General features: G+C 40.0%; 1 protein-coding gene across 1 annotated transcript; it reads left to right on the forward strand.

Annotated features, from left to right (window-relative positions):
• The first annotated feature begins 1330 nt into the window (after positions 1-1330).
• Positions 1331-24940, forward strand: LOC124266243 (zinc finger protein 14-like). The gene is made up of 4 exons (XM_046701058.1): positions 1331-1410; positions 2209-3246; positions 13768-14646; positions 22036-24940. The coding sequence occupies exons 2-4, from the start codon at positions 2230-2232 to the stop codon at positions 23065-23067; spliced, it is 2928 nt and encodes a 975-aa protein (XP_046557014.1). The 5' UTR covers positions 1331-1410; positions 2209-2229; the 3' UTR covers positions 23068-24940.
• Positions 24941-25082: the final 142 nt, after the last annotated feature.

The following is a 25082-nucleotide window of genomic DNA, read 5'->3' on the forward strand; positions in this document are numbered from 1 at the left end:
CTGGTCTTCGAAGAATTTCCGACCAAACCATCAGAAATCGTCTGAGAGAAGTGGGAATTCGAGCATATCGACCAAAGGGTGGACCTGTCCTGACACGACTACACCGACAACGACGTGTACAGTAGTGCAACAGGGTACAGGCATGGAACCTGGGGAACGCATGGAACGCGTCTGGTTCTGCGATGAATCGCGTTCCCTCCTGCAACGACGGGATGGGAGACAACGTGTCTATCGACGTTGACACGAACGCAGTAAAGCAGTAAAGTGCGTGATGTGCATGTTAAGAATGTTCAGTAATTAGAACGTTTTCCCACTTAGCACAAATAAAGATCCATTCTGAACCTCATCTACATTAATCCAATTTAATCTTGTAAACAAGTACAGCGTATTATCTCGGTGTCGTGGAATGGTTCTTGCGAAGTACAGAGGTACAGATAAGCTGCGTATCTGCGTAAATTACGCAAATATTTATGTGAAAACCCTATTCGTATTAAGTCTATTGCGTACAAGTACGCATTAATTTTTGTAAATACTCACTAAATGTGATATTACACGCGTACACACAAAAATGTTGAATCATAGCTTGCGTACCGATGGATAGATAAAATAACTGAGGTATATTCAGAGGTTCTATTTCAACACATGAACTTGACTACTTGCAGTCTTTCTTGTCGTTTCTCATATTACAGATCCAATATAAATAACATTGAAACTTTATCATATTTTTACAATCAATGGAAAATGGCAAAATACCCATTGAGTTTGTGTGAGGTGGGTACAATTTAGTTGTTTACTCAAAGGAAATTCAGGATACCCAATTGAGATGAACACAAGCGAGTACATAACTCAATGACCCAAAAAGTTATCTGTCGCTCTGGAAGTATCAATATATTATAAACAAAAAAGTCCGGACTGGGCTCTTGTCTTTGACATCAGAGAGGTCAGTACTGTTTTGTTAACCTGCAACTGCTCTCCCAAAATTCTGTAGAAAAATATGGGAAATGTTTACACACTGGGCAAAATACTTACTTATGATTGGAATCATATTATCACATCATTCAGATGGATAGATTGTACATGGGCCTATATCACTACATACTTAATACCAAATATACACGGTACATTCTATGAAAGCAGATACCTTGAAAGGCCGACACTTATTTCAGAAAATTTAACGTGAAATGACTCATACTTTTTACGTTACAGCAGGAAATGTAAAATATTTAACGTGGTCACCATCAGTGCAGAAAAACCACGTTCCGTTTTATGTTTTAAAGCCAAGTTTTGGCACTACCCACAGTTGAAAATTAGAGTTACTTCCCCCATAGTGCATCAATGTCAGACGAACTTGTCAAGCAATCAACTTGCAAACACTGGCAAGTCACCTTAGAAAAGGTAGCTTGTTCAATGGTAAGCATTATGCGAATAGACAGTGCTTTAAGTTGTTTTGATGAAAATGTGTATTTTGGAGGAGTTTCATTCAAACGGTTCAGCTGAGTGTAGCCATATTTCTAGCAGACAATATACCCTCAGCGGTGACACTTTAATATTCATGTTTATATTTTTAGAGTCAGTCGCAACTTGTCCGCTAGTACGGTCCACAATGTGCACTAAGTGCCTATTTTGACTTAATAATTAATGACGATGGTTAACCCAGAAAAGCAAGCACAAAGACAGCATCAGTCATGTGAAGGCTTTATTATTTCAAAAACACTTACAATTTTTTGCTGTCTTGAAACGATTCTGGACTTGACTTGACTTTTAACATTGACATAAATGACATAGCGAAGGATTACTGTATTTTACATAACATCTAAACTTTCCTAATTTCCAGATAATTAACTGGCGGACCTGGAGTGTTTGTGAAAGGGTACAAAAAACACCTCTTTTCTGAGACAATTTACCTTGACTTCTTCAGCCAGGTCACGTTTTGACTTGTGTACATGCATCATGTGCCAATGTGAACATTTAAATTGAACAATAAAGGTGTCACACTGGACCATATTTCTATTTAAACTTACTTATTTATTCAGGATTTTTTATTTTAAAATTTCACTAAAAAAAGGTAGGCACTGTTCATTGAGGCAGCACTGCACCAATTTCATTTGTCTTTACACTCTGGATGTAGCTTACCATGAGTTCATGTTTACCAACTGTAACATTCGAAATTTCATTTAGCATGCTAAAAGGTGTGTTTTTGATTCACAGACCCTTTGAAAGAGACTTGCAATGCCTCGACTGTCTAAACAAGAGCGAGAGGAAGTGAAAGAAATGCTAGACAAAGGTTACTCCCAGTATGAAGTTTCTAAAAAAATGAAAACATCTCGGAGTACAATTCACCGATTAGTCAGTAGGTTAAAAACAACAGGGTCAACTGATGACCTGCCACGCACAGGGCGACCTCGGATCATCCCGACCCAAGATCAGTCATGGCTAGAATGTGCTGGTGAGGAGAGACCCTTTGTTTGTACAGAGTGTGGTAAAACTTTTAAACACTTCCACAATCTCAAGAACCATTTAAAGACTCATGGAGATGAACGTCAATACCAGTGTGATCAGTGTGGCCGTGGTTTTATTAGTTCTGCTAATTTCAAGCGACACATGCGTACTCATACTGGAGAAAAACCTTATATTTGTGAATACTGTGCTCGAGGTTTTGCTGACTTGTGCACAATGAAGACACACATTCGTACTCACACGGGAGAACGTCCTCACAAATGTCACCTTTGTGGGAAGGCCTGTACAACAGCTGGCAATCTCCACGCTCATATGAAGGTACACAGGGATAAGAAGGGAGGGGAGGTACCACGTCCCTTATTTGTGAAACCCCCTAGGTACAAATCTATCCCTATCTTTCCACAGATGGAACTGTTGAAAGCTAGAAACCAACAAGTACTGAAAGAAGAGTCAGATATTGCTGATGATAGTGAAGCATTTGATGAAGATAAGACTGCCAAAGAAGAGGATGTATCTAATGAGGATGGCTTTGAGGACCACCAAGATGAGGACAATCCACATATGCTCAGTGTGGACATGTCTTCCAGTTCTGTAACTGAATTTCAAGAGGATCTGCCAGCAAAAATTGAAGAAAATCCTGATGGTTTTGATGATAATCTGTCCTCTGATAAACCTAAAGACATGGACTTTCAGAAGAGGTTCTATCAAGCAATTACAGTATCTACAGATGGGGAACAACTTATTCCTGTTGACCATATCAAGAAAGAACCAGACTTTGATGAAGAAAGAAACTGACCCACCTGTTCCTCTGAGTACCAAACATTGCTCTGGTCATGTGTGTCTAGGTCTGAGTGACGGCAATAAGCTGTACAGTCTTGTAGCTCCATGCTTGTGGGTTTCTTTCAGGAACATGACCTGCATTACTGAGGATGTAATCCCAAAGTAGACTGAGAATATAACTAAGACAACCTTTGTAGTCTAGTGGAAAACAGCCCCTCCCAGAGAGAGGAAGGTGGTTGGGTTGGTACCCTGGTGCCACATACCGCAAAACACTAAAGGTGATACTTGTTGTTGCCCAGCCTGGTGCTTGGCATTATGGGTATAAAATATGGGCTGGTCAACAGTGGTGTGGTATCTCAGTGGGTTGGCATTACAATCAGTCATTAGTCCTGACTAGCACAAGCAGCCTTGCACAGACATACATACACATGGCTAGGGAAGTGCAATAATTTTGAACATGGCATTAAACTCCATTTTTCTTGGCTTTATATGACTGAAATGCTATTTAAGCAGTTCTAATCATAACTATCAAAATCAAAGTTTATTACATAACTATCTAGTCAAATATAAATTTAAGCATGAAAGTGTAGCAGCTAGTGTAATGGCTGATGAGAGATTCTAAGGACTTTCTAAGAAGGGGATGTCAGGTGTTCAGGCAGAGAGGGGGCGGTTGTCTCTTCACTCCGAAGGTCCAGGTTCGATTCCCCACATGGGTACAATGATGAAACCCATTTGTGGTGTCTTCCCCCCCCCCCTTGTTATTGTTGGAATATTTCTAAAAGCGGTGTAAAACCCAACTCACTCACTCAGGCAGAGAGGTTTCTTATCAGGAAATGATCTGACTTCTGTGAGATCCCGCCGTATAGCCGGAATATTGCTGAGTGTTAAACTAAACTTACTCACTCACTCACTCTATGAGATTTAGGGGTCCTTGTCAAAGTCTTGAAAATAGACTGTGCCCCCAATTCAGATACCATTCCTTCAGTGTGCAGTCAGTGTGTTTGACTACTTCACTCAATAATGTTAATCATGCTGAAAATTAAATATTGTGTGTTCTTTCTCATGTTATAACAAAACAGAGCTTAATATCAAATATTTAACATTGCCAGGAAACGGCCTTTGTTCTGGAATGTTAGCAGGGTAGGGGGTATTTCAGTCAAAAATGGTGATCATACTATTTGGTCAATGGATGAAGACAATTCACCCCATTGCTTTGCCATAATCAGAGATTTGGAGGTGGTGGATTTCATTTGTACTAGGGCTGGGCTGGATACCCGGGACAAGTGGGTAATGAGTTGGACCAAAGTGCCCGTCTCAATACCCGGACCCATTATGATGATAGATTAAACAATGTAATATGTTATTCCTACATGATTAAAAGGTTGTATTGTCTTTGAAGATTTGGACATCATTTACAGTCACCTGTTTTGAGTATAATACATGGTTAATATATTGAAAAACTCGAATGTTTAGCCTCTGAGCTGAAGAATATATTGCCATTTCTTGCAAATTTGATGTCAGGAATTAACCTAACGGATATCAGGGTAGGGTAGGGTAATATGGGGTGGGGTACCTGTGTAGAAAATTTGGACCCATCCCAGCCCTAATTTGTACTACTCTTTGTCATTTTTGTTGTGATTACTGATTGTATTTTGATACATTTATCATATTTATTGCATGTACACATTGATAGATTAACTCAAGATCAGAATGTTTCAGTGTATGTGCCTGATGATTATCATATTTGTTTTTGTTGATTGGGTGGCTTTCAATGCCATTTTGAATGTTATTCAACTTACTCCAGCTTAAAGTGAGAGGTGAGCTCAAAGTGTTCCATGTCTCGGACGTTTACCACCTAGGTGAAATCCTTGGGCACAGGTTCGGTTTTGTGAAGGATTAAGGACATTTAATGACTAAAAGTCTGTCTTTAGGTTGTTTGGGTAGCCTAATGGTTAAAGCGCTAGCTCGACCACGCAGAAGACCCGGTTCAGTATGGGTACAATGTGTGAAGCCCATTTCTGGTGTCCCCCCGCCGATGTTGCTGGAATATTGCTCTCAGTCTTTTGGTTGTTTTGAGTAGCAGACAGCAGTATTCCATCTATGTCACAAACATCTGGTAATAAACTTGAACCAGCCAATGATGACATGATCATTGTTTCACATTGATATGGTGTCATTACATGCAGCAGAAAATCACAGACATGGATCCACTTGCACAAGGTGATCTTAGTACTACCACTAAGTCTGGGTTGGAATCAATACAAACAAATGTTCCCAAATTGTTTGTGTTTTGATTATGAGAAAACATGATCAATTGTTTGGTCATTTAATCAATCTTTACGACCAATCTTTGATTATTTCAATTAATTGACCACCACTACTTAGCACTCACGGGGCGGTGGGGTAGCCTAGTGGTTAAAGCGTTAAGCTCGTCAGCCCGAAAACCCGGTTCGATTCCCCATATGGGCACAATGTGTGAAGCCCAATTGTGGTGTCCCCACAATGATATTGCTGGAATATTGCTAAAAAAGCGTAAAACCAAACTCACTCACTCACTTAGCACTACTTACTAAGTCTGTGTTAGAATATGGGTGTTACAATCATCTCAACACTTTGATCGCTTTGTGAAAGTGGGCCATGGGCATCATTCCTTATTATTGCATTTAGACAATCATGTCTCATTCTTTAACATAACCTTATGACAGTCATAGCGCTAAGTTCTGTTTGTGGAGCTAGGCCCGGATGACAGGATTACCATCATGACTAGCAGAGTGTTTTTTTAACCTGTAGTTCTGATTGGTGTATGGCCTACCACCACAGTACTTTAACTCGTCCCTCTGTACAACTAAGTAGGTTCAGTCTAGCTGATTTACATGAAGTTCGAAGGCTGTTGTTGATTAATTCTGAAGGATTGTTCCTAGATTTCTATTTTGACGAGGTTGACAGGATTTGAGAAATGTGCTGTCATGTTTACTGTTTAGACGGGGATATCCATATCATGACTTGGTAAGAGTGGTGTGTGCATTTATACAAGCTTTAGGGACCGTTCATAATTTATGGCTAGGGGTTGATGATGATTTTAGGGGAGGGGGATTCACCCATTTTGTTCTGGGGAGGTAGGGTGGGGTCAGCACTTTTTTGTACACATGTAAATATTATTTTTGAAGGGGTAAATTGAATTTTACATGTAATGGGGGTCACTTACTTTGTACATAAATTTTACCGGGAGGGTGGGGTGTCAGTCACATTGTACATGCTTCCACATAATATTTCAGTATCCCCCAAGCCTTAAATTATGAACGGTCCCTTAAAGATTATCAAGTTTATTGAAAGTGTAAGTTAAACACTGTACCGGCATTGTCTGATTATATCAACTACAAAAACATCTTCTAATCTCACCTGATGATCTGTGATTATATACATATACTTCTCCTTGTCCCTTGTTCACATGTAAAGATGCAGGTTGGGACTGGTTTTCAGCAATCTGTGCTTGTAAGAGGCAATAACATGATCGGATGATCATACTTGCTTGCTGCATGTCATCGTATCCCAGATGTGAAGATAGATGCTCATGAGGTCAATCACTGGGTTGTCTGGTCCAGACTTGATTATTTACAGACCACCATCTTGTAGCTAAAATATTGCTGAGTGTGACATTATATGTTATTCACTGGTTACGAGGGAGACATGGGTGGATGTACCCTCAATGTTTGTTTGAACAATGAGGGTACATCAACACATCAGGCCTGAAGAACCAATGAACACTGTATTTATCTTACCGAACACCTCAATGTTAATTTTGAACTGTTTGAAGTACAGGTATCGGATCATGATAAGGAGTACCAGAGTTTGGCAATTAGTCAATACCAGATTTTCAGATGACATAGAATCTACCAGATGACAAGAAAAACAAATTTAGAGTTATCTCCCTTCCATCAATTTTGTATTTGCAAAACATGGGTAATTTCCTTACATTATACATGACTCAATTATTTGAGTTGGAGAGTTACTAACATGAAGTACCAAATGAATTTCCACAGTTCAGCATTCACAGTGGATAACAGTAAATGTTACATGCTTGCAAGCACGTTGATTGCATGTCATCATACCCAACAGCATGGGTGTTGCTCATAATATTTATCACTGGTTTGTGATGCTGAAATTTGGTTTAGATTTAGCTCTAAAACTGTTGGCTGTGTTGTTGGGAAAATAATTCTAAGTGAGTGAGTGAGTTTAGTTTTACGTCACTTTTAGCAATATTCCGGCAATGTTACAGCGGGGGACACCAGAAATGGGCTTCATACACTGCACCCATGTGGGGAATCGAACCCAGGTCTTTGGCATGACAGGCGAATGCTTTAATCACCAGGCTACCCCACCGCACCCATTGACATGGTATGTGAAGCCTTTCTAAAGGTAATCATTATCAATACGGAAGTGGACCAGGGTTATCAGGAAGTCTTATCAATGTGGCATTGATGCTGGATAATATTTAATCAGTCACCATGGTGACTAACAACCTTTACTGTTTCCCTGTATGATATATATCGTGTACCGTGTACTATGTACCGCCAAATCATGACATGACATCTTGTCATGATGATTAGGAGATAACCATACTGTGTTAGAAACTCAGAGGTATATTATGAAATTATAATAGCTCTAAATTCGATTTAAAACCGAACGTGTATGTTTATCTCCATATCATAACCGTGTTATTAAGATTTTAAAAAGATAAATCCTGTGTTGGAAAATCAGAGGTAGATAACGTGGTTATATACCTCTGAATGACTTTAATTAACCAATCACAATCCAGTATTTACTTTAGTCATGGTAGAATTACATTTATATTGGATGATTGAATTTCAAATGAAGGATATTGTGTAATTATGATTATTTGCAAGGGTAACACATATATATGTTATTGTATGGAATTCCTTTTTTTCCGTGGCAGTACAAGTTTCAAAACTTGACATATCTTATAAAGGCCAGTGTAATGTGTATTACTGTGATATGGTTCAAAGGTGATGTGTGTGTGTGTGTGTGGTGCGTGCTTGCGCGTGTGCCACACTTTCTGGTCAACCAAGGTCATACCACAATATTGGTGGCCTGTAAATATTCAACTATGGACCAGACAATGGTGTGACTGATATTGTGAGCCATTTACACACATTTTCGGAGTAGAACTACTTGCAAACAATCAGCAACATCTGATCCATTTGGTCATCTCTTATGAACAGCACATGTTGCTAGGGACCTGTTCTATCCCTGAATCCCCACAGTAGGTCCAGCACAGGTTACTGGGGACCTATTCTAACCATGAATCCCCCCAGTAGGTCCAGCACAGGCTGCTGGGGACCCATTCTAACCCTGAATCCCCACAGTTGGTCCAGCACAGGTTGCTGGGGACCTATTCTAACCCTGAATCCCCACAGTAGGTCCAGCACAGGCTGCTGGGGACCCATTCTAACCCTGAATCCCCACAGTTGGTCCAGCACAGGTTGCTGGGGACCTATTCTAACCCTGAATCCCCACAGTTGGTCCAGCACAGGCTGCTGGGGACCCATTCTAACCCTGAATCCCCACAGTAGGACCAGCACAGGTTGCTGGGGACCTATTCTAACCCTGAATCCCCACAGTAGGACCAGCACAGGTTGCTGGGGACCTATTCTAAACCTGAATCCCACAGTAGGACCAGCACAGGTTGCTGGGGACCTATTCTAAACCTGAATCCTCACGGTAGGACCAGCACAGGTTGCTGGGGACCTATTCTAAACCTGAATCCCTGGTAACCCTGCACAGGTTGCTGGGCACCTATTCTAACCCTGAATCCTCACCAGCACAGGTTGCTGGGGACCTATTCTAATCCTGAATCCCCACAGTAGGACCAGCACAGGTTGCTGGGGACCTATTCTAAACCTGAATCCTGACAGGTTGCTGGGGACCTCCCTGGTCCCCACAGTAGGACCAGCACAGGTTGCTGGGGACCTATTCTAACCCTGAATCCTCACAGGTAGGACCAGCACAGGTTGCTGACCTATTCTAAACCTGAATCCTCCTGGTAGGACCAGCACAGGTTGCTGGGCACCTATTCTAAACCTGAATCCTCCTGGTAGGACCAGCACAGGTTGCTGGGCACCTATTCTAAACCTGAATCCTCCTGGTAGGACCAGCACAGGTTGCTGGGGACCTATACTAAACCTGAATCCTGGTAGGACCAGCACAGGTTGCTGGGCACCTATACTAAACCTGAATCCAGCACAGGCTGCTGGGACCTATTCTAAACCTGAGGATCCACAGGCTGCTGGGACCAGCACAGGCTGCTGGGGACCTATTCTAAACCTGAATCCTCACGGTAGGACCAGCACAGGCTGCTGGGGACCTATTCTAAACCTGAATCCTCACGGTAGGCCCAGCACAGGTTGCTGGGGACATATACTAATCCTGAATCCTCCTGGTAGGACCAGCACAGGTTGCTGGGGACCTATTCTAAACCTGAATCCTCACGGTAGGACCAGCACAGGTTGCTGGGGACATATACTAATCCTGAATCCTCACGGTAGGACCAGCACAGGCTGCTGGGGACCTATACTAATCCTGAATCCTCCTGGTAGGACCAGCACATGGCCTTTTCTCACCCTGAATCCTCACGGTAGGACCGGCACAAAAGGAGTCACAGAGGACACTCTCAATTTTGGGGGGTTAACTGGGGGGTCACAGACAAGTGTACATTGTGTGTTCTGTGTCTGTCAAGGTGATGTTTTTGAAGTACAGAACGTTGTGATCTTGTGAATAGATGGAGAGTAGAAGGTCATGATCTGCTGTCTCACCTTAAATGATGTTACTTGTTGTTTCCCTGCCTGGTTCTTGGCATTAGTGAGTGAGATGAGTTTAGTTTTCAAGGATTGGCAATATTCCAGCAATATCACGGTGGACACCAGGGGCTTAACACATTGTACCCATGTGGGGAATCGAACCCTGGTCTTCGGTGTGGTATCAATGTTAACCACTGTGGGAGATGGAAACAAGAATCTAGTTCATGCTTAGTATATCGAGTGGAGTATCAATGTTACACTGTGGAATGGAATCTAGTTAGCTTGTACTATAAACTGACATTAGTCTAGACAAGTTCAAGCAGCCCGATTGTTAAAAATGGTCATTGGACAGATTTTTCTTTTGACCAATATATTTAAGCTTGAAGTGTCATAATTTAATTCAGTTTAATTTTTTTTAGTTTTTTTGTATTTACTTAATTATTGATCATGAAGGTGAGATTTGGAATTTGAAAACATAAATCACCTGATTGTTGAGTTGTTTATCATCAGCTGGTGACACATTTTAATGAGATGACTGAGTTCCAGTATGCTGGGCATCCAGAACGAATGTCCATGATGATTTGTTGTTATTTGTGAATCAAGACTTGTTTTTTTGTGTACATGTTGTGTGAGATTGTATATTTTGCAACTGATATGATGTATGTACATTGTTTTCATTGTGCAGTAAAGTGAATCTGTCAAGTCTTTGTTTGTGGATTATTTCTGTAGATGCAAACATGAATACACAATTCCATTAGAAAGTGTTTTATATGAAACATGTTATATTTGGGATTACACTTTCTCATCAAGGTACAGCTTCTATTACTGTTGTCCCATCTAGCCCAATCCGGGATTCCCAGGTTTGACTCAAACAAAAGTAGAAGAATCTGTGCTTTACTGAGAAAGTGTAATCCCAAATTTAACATGCTACAGATGCATACACTATTTGCATTCGGGAGGTAGTGATGGTCCACAGAGCGGGTCCTCATTTGGGAAAAATGTGCCTATGTAAAGTTTATTTTGAAATGAATCAGTGCATTTTCAATACATATTCATGACAACATCACATCCACTTCCATATTGTGATTCCCTTCCTGCACATGCATCACACATTTTACTCAGGGTACAATCCACAAATTACATGTTTCCGGAGCATAACTCAAACACCCTTCAATTTTTTTCAACAAAAGTGGTGCCTTTTGCTATTTACAGATTTAATAATAACCAGTTTTATATGTCAATCAGAAATGTTGTTATAAGCTGTGGAAGCTTTGGGATGTGGACGTTTTGGAAGGATACGGGTGGCTGTCTTTCTTGTGAACTTTCGCAGCTTTTTCGATGAATAGATAGAGATACGATGACTTGATGCATAATTTAAGATGTGTTTCATATGCCTCACTGTTGCAACAACTTCCATAGCATATATGTATCCTTCTGGAAAACAATATTCATAACACGCTAAACGGCTTCCTTTGAGACAGTCTGAATTCAGAATAAACGTGTGTTTACAAACAACAGAAAAATGCAGTCACGTGATATGCAAATTCATTAGAGACTGGTATCCCGACCCTCCGCTTGATAGTACACATCTAGTGAAGAACGAATCGGTACCAGTCAAGCCTGTGGCTAAGTCAATGTGTTATATAACATGTGAAGACTGAAGACATTGTGGAACGTGCAAATTCGTAAACTGGTTTCCGGCTCCGTGTGCGCGTCGTCAACTTCCTTGGTTTTCCCGACGATGATTTAGCATAACATTCTCGGCTGGCCGCACGGAACGCTGGGTAGCAGTGGGGTTTTCAAACAAGACACGCGTTTCTGCATCGGCTGCTCGAACCGATTGATTCACGTAGGTATTAGAGTATTAATACTATTCAGCATTTCTTTATTAGTTATACCATTAAACTTATTTGATTTACTTACGTATCAGACCAAGAAAAGAAATGCGAGAGTGTTTTGAACAACACGACAACGCAAACATGTATGATATGTGAGCCGTCCTCTGTCTCCAGTCTAGCTTGAAGTCGTTGATCTTGTAGGTTATGTTTACAGATATTTCTTAAACATATGCTTTTGGTAGGGTATTTCAGGGAACGTGTGAGACGTTGCCTTTGTTCTCTACTTGTTTGCAACCTGTGTTGCGACAATCCAAAGCGCACCTGTCTCTTTTAGTGTGAGGTCGTAACACCAATATTAGTGATTTCCCTAGAATATTGTGTTCATACAGTTCCCAAATTATTTTGTTTGTTTATTGGTTACGCCCGCCCATTTTAGCCATATGAAACTATGTATATAATCAAACCTTGACCAGACATTTCAGTGATTGATAGTATGAGCAGCGGCCTAAGAGGGTTACGATGACATGTGTTAACTAGGCCAGCTGTCCTGACGACCCAATCCCACAATCAAGTTGATTTACGGCGTAGTTATAGTGGATCCTGTTGTTCCATGTTGTTTCCCAAGTTGAAATGATAAATTTAACCAGGAATGAGTCCCCAAAAGAATTCAATTTGTCACTATTCGTGTGAGGTTGTGCCAATACCACATAACACTGTTTACGCAATGTGCATTCCTCTCATCCAGACTGCATGGTAAACTCAACAAAATGTCACAAACTAAAAAGATAAATTTCATCCATATATCCCTATGTTTACATATTACCCCAACTTCTAAGTGCCACTGAAATAATTGGTTGTCATGTGTAATTTTCACATACTCACTTACTCACTTTACAAATAATCTAAATATTTCACTGTGTTTACAAATATTTGTCCATTTACTTAATTGTAATTTGTTCATTTGGTAAAATAGTCTGATCAACCTCAGCATACACAAAGCTTACATGTAAGCCTTGCTTCCTGAATGATTGGCATTAGCCCATTACATTGTAAACGTGCAATTTCACATTTACCCTGAAGAAACTCTTCCCTCATTTAAAATCGTTATTCATCAATTCTGTAGCTGATGACACAAATATTATGGTTTGTCAATTACATCACTACTGTTTGTGTCTACATCACTCCACATGAGTACAGCAACATTATTTGGTTTGAATAATTGAAATACAGTTTAAATAAATGTACAACCGGTACTTTCATGTGTTCCCTTATTCGTTTCCACGAATATATTTATCTGCAATTCAAACCTGTGTGCCCCTGGCATGCAATTTGGAATTTGCAACAGATTTGAGGCCAGACATCTCCCTTTGAGCAGATCCTTATAAATTCCTGTACTGATCTTCTACAAATATTCTTTTTGTAATAGTTATCTTGACTGTTTCACATCCATAATCCATATACTCCTGTATATCAGTGTGAAAATGAAGGGGAAAAACTAGGGTCACTCACTGCCCAGTGAGTCTATACTTCATCAAATTCACTTATTTACACTCTGACCACTGCCATATACTATAGTAGCTGGAATATTGCTGAGGGTGGCATAAAACTAAACTCACTCCCTCTTTACACTCTGAACAAAGTTTATCATAAGTTGTCGTGTTCAACATTGGAATTACATTTAGCGTACTTCAGAATATAATTCCTTAGTTATATTTGTTTACAGGCACATTGAAAGAGACCTGCTATGCCTCGACTGTCTAAAGAACAGAGAGAGGAAGTGAAGGAAATGCTGGACAAAGGTTGCTCCCAGACTGAAATTTCTAAAAAAATGAAAACATCTCAGAGTACAATTCACCGATTAATCAGTAGGTTAAAAACAACAGGGTCAACTGATGACCTGCCACGTACAGGGCGACCTCGGGTCATCCCAACCCAAGATCAGTCATGGCTGGAGTGTGCTGGCGAGGAGAGACCCTTTGTTTGTACAGAGTGTGGTAAAACGTTATAAACACTTCCACAATCTCAGGTACCATTTAAAGACTCATGGAGACAAACTTCAATACCAGTGTGATCAGTGTGGCCACGGTTTTATTAGTTCTACTACTTTCAAGCGACACATGCGCATTCATACTGGAGAAAAACCTTATATTTGTGAATACTGTGCTCGAGGTTTTGCTGACTTGTGCACAATGAAGACACACATTCGTACTCACACGGGAGAACGTCCTCACAAATGTCACCTTTGTGGCAAGGCCTGTACAACAGCTGGCAATCTCCACGCTCATATGAAGGTGCACAGAGATAAGAAAGGAGGGGAGGTACCCCGTCCCTTATTCGTGAAACCCCCTAGGTACAAATCTATCCCTGTCTTTCCACACATGGCACTGTTGAAAGCTAGAAACCAACAAGTACTGAAAGAAGAGTCAGATATTGCTGAAGCATTTGATGAAGATAAGACTGCCAAAGAAGAGGATGTATCTAATGAGGACGGCCTTGAGGACCACCAACATCAGGACAATCCACATGGGCTCAGTGTGAACATGTCTTCCAGTTTTGTAACTGAATTTCAAGAGGATCTGCCAGCAAAAATTGAACAAAATCCTGATGGTTTTGAGGATAATCTGTCCTCTGATAAACCTAAAGACATGGACTTTCAGAAGAGGTTCTGTCAAGCAATTGCAGCATCTTCAAAATTTCAACTGCCTATTCCTGTTGACCATATCAAGAAAGAACCTGATTTTGAGGAAGAGATGAACTGATGTGGCTGTTCCCTGAATGCCAAACATTTTTCTTGTCATGTGTGTCTAGGTCTGAGTGACTGCAATAGGCTGTAGTCTTGTAGTTCCATGCTTGTGGGTTTCTTTAAGGAACATGATCTGCATTACTGAGAATGTAGTCCAATATTAAGCTGAGAATATAACAGAGACAACCTCTGTAGTCTAGTGGAAAACAGCCCCTCCCAGAGAGAGGAAGGTCGATGGTGTGCCCCATACCACACTACATTAAAGGTGATACCTGTTGTTGCTAGTGATGGGAATTGGTTCAAATCCATAATTGGTGACTATCAATCACTGAAAATAATTGGTTAGTGTCATTTATCAAATCTTCCTGTTACGGTTGCCTCTGCAAATTTCACATCTTTAAAGGATGACTAGTATGTTAGGAACATAAATATCCTTGAGTCTTTAAGATAAATTCAATCATGACTTGGAAATAGCTTGTAGTGCTAATGAAATGTAAATTTAAAGGATGGGGTGCAAACCTCCAAAACCCTGTGGGTTTCCAAATAGTCTCCCTTTGCTACCCCTCAGCAGTGAAGATGTTATCAGCCCGTGAGTGACAAGGCTGTTGGGCTGGGTGCCTGGTGATGTCAAAGCTTAACCTTGGAATTTACTACTAGAATAAACATGAGCCTTAAAGTAAATGTCCAACAACCCTTTCACTTCATATTTTGATGACTAATGAGATTAATTTGATTAGCATATATGAAACATCACTTTTTACTTATATTCTGAATATAAAATCTTCAGCAAAGAGATGTCAGCATCAGATAAGTGGACAACCCTAGCCCTGCACAGCATGGTGTCGGGGGAGTGGGAGAGGGGGGCATTTTCCCAACCCTGAATGAAACATTTCCCTACTCCAAGGCTTGTTTCTATGGAAACACACCTCCTCTGGCCACCTGACTGACACAGTGGGAAGTTCAAATCTGGATTTAAAAATTAGAAATATATTTTCAAAATGTATGTTTTGTAGACTCTCTGCATCCATACTTTTTGCTCTGAGTCTTCACAACGTACTTCTTTATACTATGACTTAATATCAGCCTGAACCGGTGAGTCAGTTTTGTGATATTTCATGGAATGTACTTTAATACTACATTGCATTGCATCTAAGGACAGCTTTGACAATGCAAGGAGGCCACACCCCATCTGTGTATACATTTGAACCCTGGCCTTTAATGACAGACCAAACCAACCTTGTGAGTGGTGTCCATGTTAAACAGGTGTGTGGTGTCTCAGTGGGCTGGCATTATAATCAGTCATTAGTCCTGAATAGCACAAGCAGCCATGCATACACATGACTGTCATGATGAAATAGAAGTGCAATAATTTTGAACATGACATTAAACCCGATTTGTCCTTGCCTGACATGACTGAAATACAATTTAAAGCAATTCTAAACAATGCTGGTTCAATGTAACTAAAAGCCTGAACTTCAGGCCATGCATGGAGTCAAGGTTCTCACCAGGCTTTCACAGCAACTGGTCTGCTAGTCAAAGTAGTGACTAGTAATTTACTTCAAAATGGCATTACATAAACAACTAGTCAATGTAAATTGTTAACCAGAATTTAAAATTTAAGCATAAAAGTGTAGTCTCCCATGTAATGGTTGATCAAATTTTTAAGACCTTTCATAAAAGTGGAGGGTCAAAGACAACTGTACTGTCATGATGACTGAAATACAATTTAAAGCAGTTCTAAACAATGCTGGCTCAATGTAACTAAAAGCCTGAACTTCAGGCCATGCATGGAGTCAAGGTTCTCACCAGGCTTTCACAGCAACTGGTCTGCTAGTCAAAGTAGTGACTAGTAATTTGCTTCAAAATGGCATTACATAAACAACTAGTCAGTGTAAATTGTTAACCAGATGGGTCGGGTTAACTGGAGGGTTACAGACAACTGTGCATTGTGTGTTATGTGTATATCAAGGTGATGCTTGTGAAGTGTCATCTTGGGAATAGATGGAGAGTAGAAGGTCATGGTCAGATCTGCTGTCTCACCTTTATATGATGTTACTTGTTGTTTCCCTGTCTGGTTCTTGGCATTATGGTGATAAAACAAGGATTGGTCGGCTCATGGTTAGTTAATCAAGTTGAGTATCAATGTTACACTGTGGAATAGAATCTAGTTAGCTTGTACTATAAACTGACATTAGTCTGGGCAAGTTCAAGCAGCCCGATTGTCAAAAATGGTCATTGGCCAGATTTTTCTTTTGACCAATATATTTAAGCTTGAAGTGTCATAATTTAATTCAATTTAATTTTTGGTTTGGTTTGGTTTTTTATTTAGTTATTGATCAAGAAGGTGAAATTTGGAATTTGAAAACGTAAATCACCTGATTGTTGAGTTGTTTATCATCAGCTGGTGACACATGTTTAATGAGATAACTGAGTTCCAGTATGCTGAGCATCCAGAACGAATGTCCATGATGATTTGTTGTTATTTGTGAATCAAGACTTGTTTTTTTGTGTACATGTTGTGTGAGATGGGTTTATTTTGCAACTGATATGTATGTACATTGTTTTCATTGTGCAGTAAAGTGAATCTTGTCAAGTCTTTGTTTGTGTATTATTTCTGTAGATGCAAACATGAATACACAATTCCATTAGAAAGTGTTTTATATGAAACATGTTTATATTTGGGATTACACTTTCTCATCAAGGTACAGATTCTATTACTATTGTCCCATCTAGCCCAATCTGGGATTCGAACCCACACTCTATGGGTTCGATTCCCAGGTTTGACTCAACCAAACAAAAGTAGAAGAATCTGTGCTTTACTGAGAAAGTGTAATCCCAAATTTAACATGCTACAGATGCATACACTATTTGCATTTCGGAGGTAGTGATGGTCCACAGAGCAGGGTCCTCATTTGGGAAAGAAATGTGCCTCATGTAAAGTTTATTTTGAAATGAATTAATGCATTTTTCAATACATATTCATGACATCACAGACACTTCCACGTTGTGATTCCCTTCCTGCATTTGCACCTGACATTTTACTCAGAGTACACTTGACAAATTACATGATTTGATATTGATTTCATTTTTATCCCCCCGGCATGTAATGTGTGGGATATAGTCGATGCCTCGTCCGACCATCTGTACATCCATGCGTAATCATTTTGTTTACGGAGCATAACTAAAAAAACGTTCAATACTTTTCAACAAAAAATGTGTAGATATATCAAACAGAACCTAAAGTGGTGCCTTTTGTTGGTTACAGATTTAATCATCTTTTTTTCTTTTCTTTTTTATTCAGCCTCGGTAACCACGGTTTTTCATAAACCATACAAGTCCACATGGTCAGGGACTACTGGTTTATAGCCTCAAACTTTTACCAATTATATTTTCTATTGTAAATCTATCATGAGTGCTTCTACATAAATAAACTTTACCAATATATAATTCCAGAGCATATTTCAAATCTATAATGAAAAGCTTCATAGAAACTTTGATATTGGTATAGTGAGACTTTTATATAGAGTATTTTAGATCCAAATTTAAAAACTCAAATACTTACCAATTATAAGTTTATTGTAAATCTAACATGAGTGCTTCTAAATACATGAACTTTACCTTTGAATATTTGGGAGTAGTGCACTTTACCGGGCGCACTTTTTCAGATTAATTAGCGCTGCCGGGGTTCCCTAACCCTAACCCCTAACCCTAAGGATCGTAAAGGGTGCCTAACCCTAAACCCTAACCCTAAGGATCGTAAAGGGTGGCATACCCTAACAGTAGGATCGTAAATGGAGCAGCGAGGGCTGCGCCCGGTAAAGTGCATTCTAGCCGAATAATTTATATATTTCCAGAGCATATTTCAAATCTACTATGAAATGCTTCATAGAAACTTTGATATCAGTATATAGTGAGACTTATAATAGCCAGTTTTATATGTCAACCGGAAATGTTATAAGTTTGGGGAGGATAACCCGCCTCATGGTTATATCGGTGGCTGTCTTTCTTGTGAACTTTCGCAGCTTTTTTTATGGCTCGATGGATCGATTGAGATACGATGACTTGATGCATAATTTAAGATGTGTTTCATATGTCTCACTGTTGCAGCTTCCATAGCATATCTGTATCCTTCTGGAAAACAATATTCATAACACGTTAAATGGTTTCCTTTGAGACAGTCTGAATTCAGAATAAGCGTGTGTTTACAAACAACAGAAAAATGCAGTCACGTGATATGCAAATTGATTAGAGACTGGTGTCCCGACCCTCCGCTTGGTAGTGCCCATCTTGTAAAGAACGAATGGGTACCAGTCAAGCCTGTGGCTAAGTCAATGTGTTATTACATGTATGGCACAGGCCCTCGTGTCTTTGCGAGGATTAATTATAATTAAAAAAATGTTTTTGAGATGACCCCCGACTCTAAATGCTTCACAGTACCATACCATTAGATTGCGCGAATGTAGAGAAGAAATTGGGTCAAAATAGTTGAAAATAATTTTCATTTTGGCTTGCATAATTTTTTACCAGACACTTCAAGTATATTTTAAGTATTGCATAGTCCTCCTGGGATTCCTGAATTTGTATAACCAGGATATATTAACATTATGGCGTAGGGAAGTATTTAAGCATGTTAAACATGCCCTTTGAGGTGATTTCCTTGGCGTAGATGCCATGTTTGTTTTCCAAGTAAACTGAGTATCATCATGCCCTTGAAAATAGTCCGGCGACTAGACTATTTCTTTCTCTCTGTGTGACCTCCTCCCTGGTGTAGTGGTTAGAGTGTCCGCCCGGAGAGCGGATGGTCGCGGGTTCGATCCCCGACCGCTTCATACCAAAAGACGTTAAAATATGGTACTTGTTGGTCTCTGCCTGGCGCTCGGCATTAATGGGTACAACAAGGACTGGTCGGCTCGGAGTCAGTATAATGTGTCTGAGTGGGGTATTCATGCTTCACTGCGGCATGGTATCTCAGTGGGCTAGCACTATAAAACCAGCTTAAGTCTGGGCTAGTACAAGTAGCCGCACATACACATACACACGCATGCACGTCGTCATATGAGCGAAATATTCTCAAGCACGACGTAAAACCCAGTTTCACCTCACCTCTTTCTCTCTGTGCTTTTGCGCTCAGACAGAGTCAAGTTCAATAAAATGACTACGAGAGGGGTCTTCTTTCAGGTTACGGAAAGGGTAGTTCTACAACGTTAAACGTCTTGGTAGGCCTCAGTTATTGTCGGATATTTACTATGGCCTACCCAACGTTTAACCGGCGAAGGCCTAATATCTCGGCGCAGAATTCCGACGAGTTTCACGTCGGGACGATATGCACTTACAAAAAATGGAAAACGTTTGTTAAAAAATCCAAACCTGTCTTGTAGCTGCAGTTTATTTATAGTAATAGTAAAGAGTATAGTGTACATAAGTGCATCAACAATTTCAACTGTATTAAGAAAATACATGAAAACATATGTATGAGGTGAGGTGAAATTGGTTTTAACGTAGTGCTTGAGACATATGTATGACTCTGCGTGTTTGTATAATGTTTTTTAATGGCTAGAAGATGCACACACTGGCTATTTTTCCCGCTTAACCAACAAATAAGCATGATCTGCCAAAATTCATTTGATGAGACATTTAATCTCAATACTACATGGAAAAATGTGAATGAAGAAACATAAGTCAGTGATTATACCAGGTGTTCACGAAAAGATGAGTACTGATATAGCATGAACGACACTACAGGTAGCAGTCATTTACGAATTTTCAATAAAGAAGAGTAAGTGCCAAACAAAGATGGTCATTTGAATGTCTTTATTTCTTGTACTAATCGACCAGAGTGGCCCCATCTCATCTCATATATTTTATTGAATACTTCAAGTGACTGTTGCTGACATTGGTCTTTATTGGTTTACTAGACAAAGTTAGATGCTAATCCTTTTCGGTCCGTAAAATATGGGAAACACAACCTCTAAATGACCGAGACGATACCTAATGCGTTTTCTTGACAGTCCATGTTTTAAATTTCCCGCCGCGCGTTGCATCTTGGGGAAGAAAATGGCTGTCAAACTACGAAAGTGTGAGGGTGATTGAGTGTTATGGCTTGATTCATCTAAACGCGGACACATCCAATGGAAATGATTATGCGGATTTGTGCATAAATAAATAAACTGCTGCTACAAGACAGGTTTGGATTTTTTAGCAAACGTTTTCCATTTTATTAAGTGCATATCGGCGGAATTTTGCTCCGAGAAATTAGGCTTCGCTGGTTAAACGTTGGGTAGGCCATAGTGAATATCCGACAATAATATGAGGCCTACCAAGACGTTTATCGTTGTCGAACTACGGAAAGGGACGAGTACTTACGAATGCCCGACGCCAGTGATGATTTAGCATAACATTCTCGGCTGGCCGCATGGAACACTGGGTAGCAGAGTGGGGTTTTCAAACAAGACACATGTTTCTGCACGAACCGATTGATTCACGTAGGTTTTAGAGCATTAATACTATTCAGCATTTCTTTATTAGTTTTACCATTAAACCTATTTAGATTTGGGGACTTACGTATCAGCCCAAGAAAATAAAAGCGAGTGCTAAGAATATAAATTTCAGCATTTCGACAACGCAAACATGTATGATAAGTGAGCCCTCGCAGTTTGTATCTCATCAGCTATTTGACTTGACGCTCGTTTCTTTCTTCACCGTACTCCAGTCTTGAAGTCTTTGAACTTGTAGCGTATGTTTACACATATTTTTATAAAAATATGCTTTTGGTAGGGGATCTTAGGGGACGGTTTATGTTACTGGAATGAGACGTTGCCTTTGTTCCCTACTTGTTTGCAACCTATGCTGCGACAATCGAAAGCTCACTTGCCTCTTATAGTGCATGGGCGGATACAGGAATTTTGAAACGGGGGGTGATCAGAGGGTTCGAACCCCCTGAACCCCCATTGGCTCCAACGCAAAAAAAATAAATCTTCAATGTGGTCTTAGGGGTCCGAATCCCTGAACATCCCCCAATTGGATCCACCCCACCCCTGGATCCACCAATGTAGAAGAGTGAAGTCCATCCAAAACAACACATTCCAATATTAGTGATTTCCCCTAGAAGTATTGTGTTCATACTTCCCTGGTTTCCAGTTCAAATTATTTTGTTTGTTCATTGGTTACGCCCGCCCACTTTGGCCATATGAAACTATGTAAATGATTAAACCTTGACCAGACATTTCAGTGATTGATAGTATGAGCAGCGACTTAAGAGGGTTACGATGACATGTGTTAACTAGGTCAGCTGTCCTGACCACCCAATCCCACAATCAAGTTGAATTTTGGAACATTGGAATTTCATTTAGCGTGCTTCAGAATATAATTCCTTAGTTATTTTTGTTTACAGGCACATTGAAAGAGACTTGCGATGCCTCGACTGTCTAAAGAACAGAGAGAGGAAGTGAAGAAAATGCTGGACAAAGGTTACTCCCAGACTGAAATTTCTAAAAAAATGAAAACATCTCAGAGAACAATTCACCGATTAGTCAGCAGGTTAAAAACAACAGGGTCAACTGATGACCGCCCACGCACAGGGCGACCTCGCGTCATCCCAACCCAAGATCAGTCATGGCTAGAATGTGCTGGTGAGGAGAGACCCTTTGTTTGCTCAGAGTGTGGTAAAACTTTCAAACGCTTCAACAATCTCAAGAACCATTTAAAGACTCATGGAGATGAACGTCAATACCAGTGTGATCAGTGTGGCCGTGGTTTTATTAGTTCTGCTAATTTCAAGCGACACATGCGTACTCATACTGGAGAAAAACCGTATATTTGTGAATACTGTGCTCGAGGTTTTGCTGACTTGTGCACAATGAATGCACACATTCGTACTCACACGGGAGAACGTCCTCACAAATGTCACCTTTGTGGGAAGGCCTGTACAACAGCTGGCAATCTCCACGCTCATATGAAGGTACACAGAGATAAGAAAGGAGGCGAGGTACCACGTCCCTTATTTGTGAAACCCCCTAGGTACAAATCTATCCCTGTCTTTCCACAGATGGCACTGTTGAAAGCTAGAAACCAACAAGCATTGAAAGAAGAGTCAGATATTGCTGATGACAGTGAAGCATTTGATGAAGATAAGACTGCCAAAGAAGAGGATGTATCTAACGAGGATGGCCTTGAGGACCACCAACATCAGGACAATCCACATGGGCTCAGTGTGAACATGTCTTCCAGTTTTGTAACTGAATTTCAAGAGGATCTGCCAGCAAAAATTGAACAAAATCCTGATGGTTTTGAGGATAATCTGTCCTCTGATAAACCTAAAGACATGGACTTTCAGAAGAGGTTCTGTCAAGCAATTGCAGCATCTTCAAATTTTCAGCTGCCTATTCCTGTTGACCATATCAAGAAAGAACCTGATTTTGAGGAAGAGAGAAACTGATGTGGCTGTTCCCTGAGTGCCAAACATTTTTCTTGTCATGTGTGTCTAGGTCTGAGTGACTGCAATAAGCTGTAGTCTTGTAGTTCCATGCTTGTGGGTTTCTTTAAGGAATATGATCTGCATTACTGAGAATGTAGTCCAATATTAAGCTGAGAATATAACAGAGACAACCTCTGTAGTCTAGTGGGAAAACAGCCCCTCCCAGAGAGAGGAAGGTCGATGGTTGATACTCTAGTGCCCCATACCACACTACATTAAAGGTGATACTTGTTGTTGCTAGTGGTGGCAATTGGTTAAAAGCTCAAAATTGGTGACTGGTTGATTACAACCGATCAATCATTGAAAATAATCGGTTAGTGTCATTTATCAAATGTTCCTGTTGTGGTTGCTAATGCACACACAAAAAATGTTATTCTTTTGGGTTTTTTGCAAATCGCACAAAATGCAGGGATGAGAATTTTCCACGGATCCGCGGAGTTCCATGAATTTCATAAGGCCAAGGGTAATTATTGTCAGTCGTCTAAATCTGTATAATTTGGCCTCGATTTGGCCCCCAGCTAGTTTTCAGAGTTTTTCTCAAAACTTCATTCTCATCCCTGAAAATGTCTCTGCAAATTTCACATCTTTAAGGATGACTAGTATGTTAGGAACATAAATATCCTGGAGTCTTTAAGATAAATTCTTTCATGACTTGGAAATAGCTTGTAGTGCTAATTAAATGTAAATTTAATGACAGACCAAACCAACCTTGTGAGTGGTGTCCATCTTAAACAGGTGTGTGGTGTCTCAGTGGGCTGGCATTATAATCAGTCATTAGTCCTGAATAGCACAAGCAGCCATGCATACACATGACTATAGAAGTGCAATAATTTTGAACATGACATTAAACCCGATTTGTCCTTGCCTGACATGACTGAAATACTATTTAAAGCAATTCTAAACAATGCTGGTTCAATGTAACTAAAAGCCTGAACTTCAGGCCATGCTTTGAGTCAAGGTTCTCACCAGGCTTGCACAGCAACTGGTCTGCTAGTCAAAGTAGTGACTAGTAATTTACTTCAAAATGGCATTACATAAACAACTAGTCAATGTAAATTGTTAACCAGAATTTAAAATTTAAGCATAAAAGTGTAGTCTCCCATGTAATGGTTGATCAGAATTTTTTAAGACCTTTCATAAAGTGGATGTCAAGTCTTCAGACAGAGAGGTTTGTATTCTGGGAACGAACTGACAATTGTGCATGTGTGTTTGTCAAGGTGATGCATGTGAAGTGTCACCTTGGAATAGAAGGAGAGTAGAAGGTCATGGTCAGATCTGCTGTCTCACCTTAAATGATGTTACTTGTTGTTTCCCTGCCTGGTTCTTGGCATTAAGGAGATAAAACAAGGATTGGTCGGCTCATGGTAAGTATATCAAGTGGAGTATCAATGTTACATCGTGGAATGGAATCTAGTTAGCTTGTACTATAAACTGACATTAGTCTATACAAGTTCAAGCAGCCCGATTGTTAAAAATGGTCATTGGACAGATTTGTCTTTTGACCAATATATTTAAGCTTGAAGTGTCATAATTTAAATCAAGTTAATTTTTGGTTTGGTTTTGTATTTATTTAGTTATTGATCATGAAGGTGAGATTTGGAATTTGAAAACATAAATCATCTGATTGTTGAGTTGTTTATCATCAGCTGGTGACACACTGTTTCTGGAGATGATTGAGTTCAGTATGCTGGGCATCTGGCACTAATGTCCATGATGATTTGTTGTTATTTGTGAATCAAGACTGTTTTTGTGTGTACATGTCAGATGTGTATATTTTGCAACCAGTATTATTTATGTACACTGTTTTCATTGTGCAGTAAAGTGAATCTGTCAAGTCTTTGTTTGTGAATTATTTCAGTAGAATTCATTCATTTTTCAATACATAATAATAACATCACATGCACTTCCAGGTTTTGATACCCATCTGTCACATGCATCAGACATCTTAGTCAGATACACTCAGCAAATTACATGAT

This window comes from Haliotis rubra, unplaced genomic scaffold, assembly GCF_003918875.1.
Source record: "Haliotis rubra isolate DU_JTF1 unplaced genomic scaffold, ASM391887v1 Scf124, whole genome shotgun sequence".
Taxonomy (NCBI): Eukaryota; Metazoa; Mollusca; class Gastropoda; order Lepetellida; family Haliotidae; genus Haliotis; species Haliotis rubra.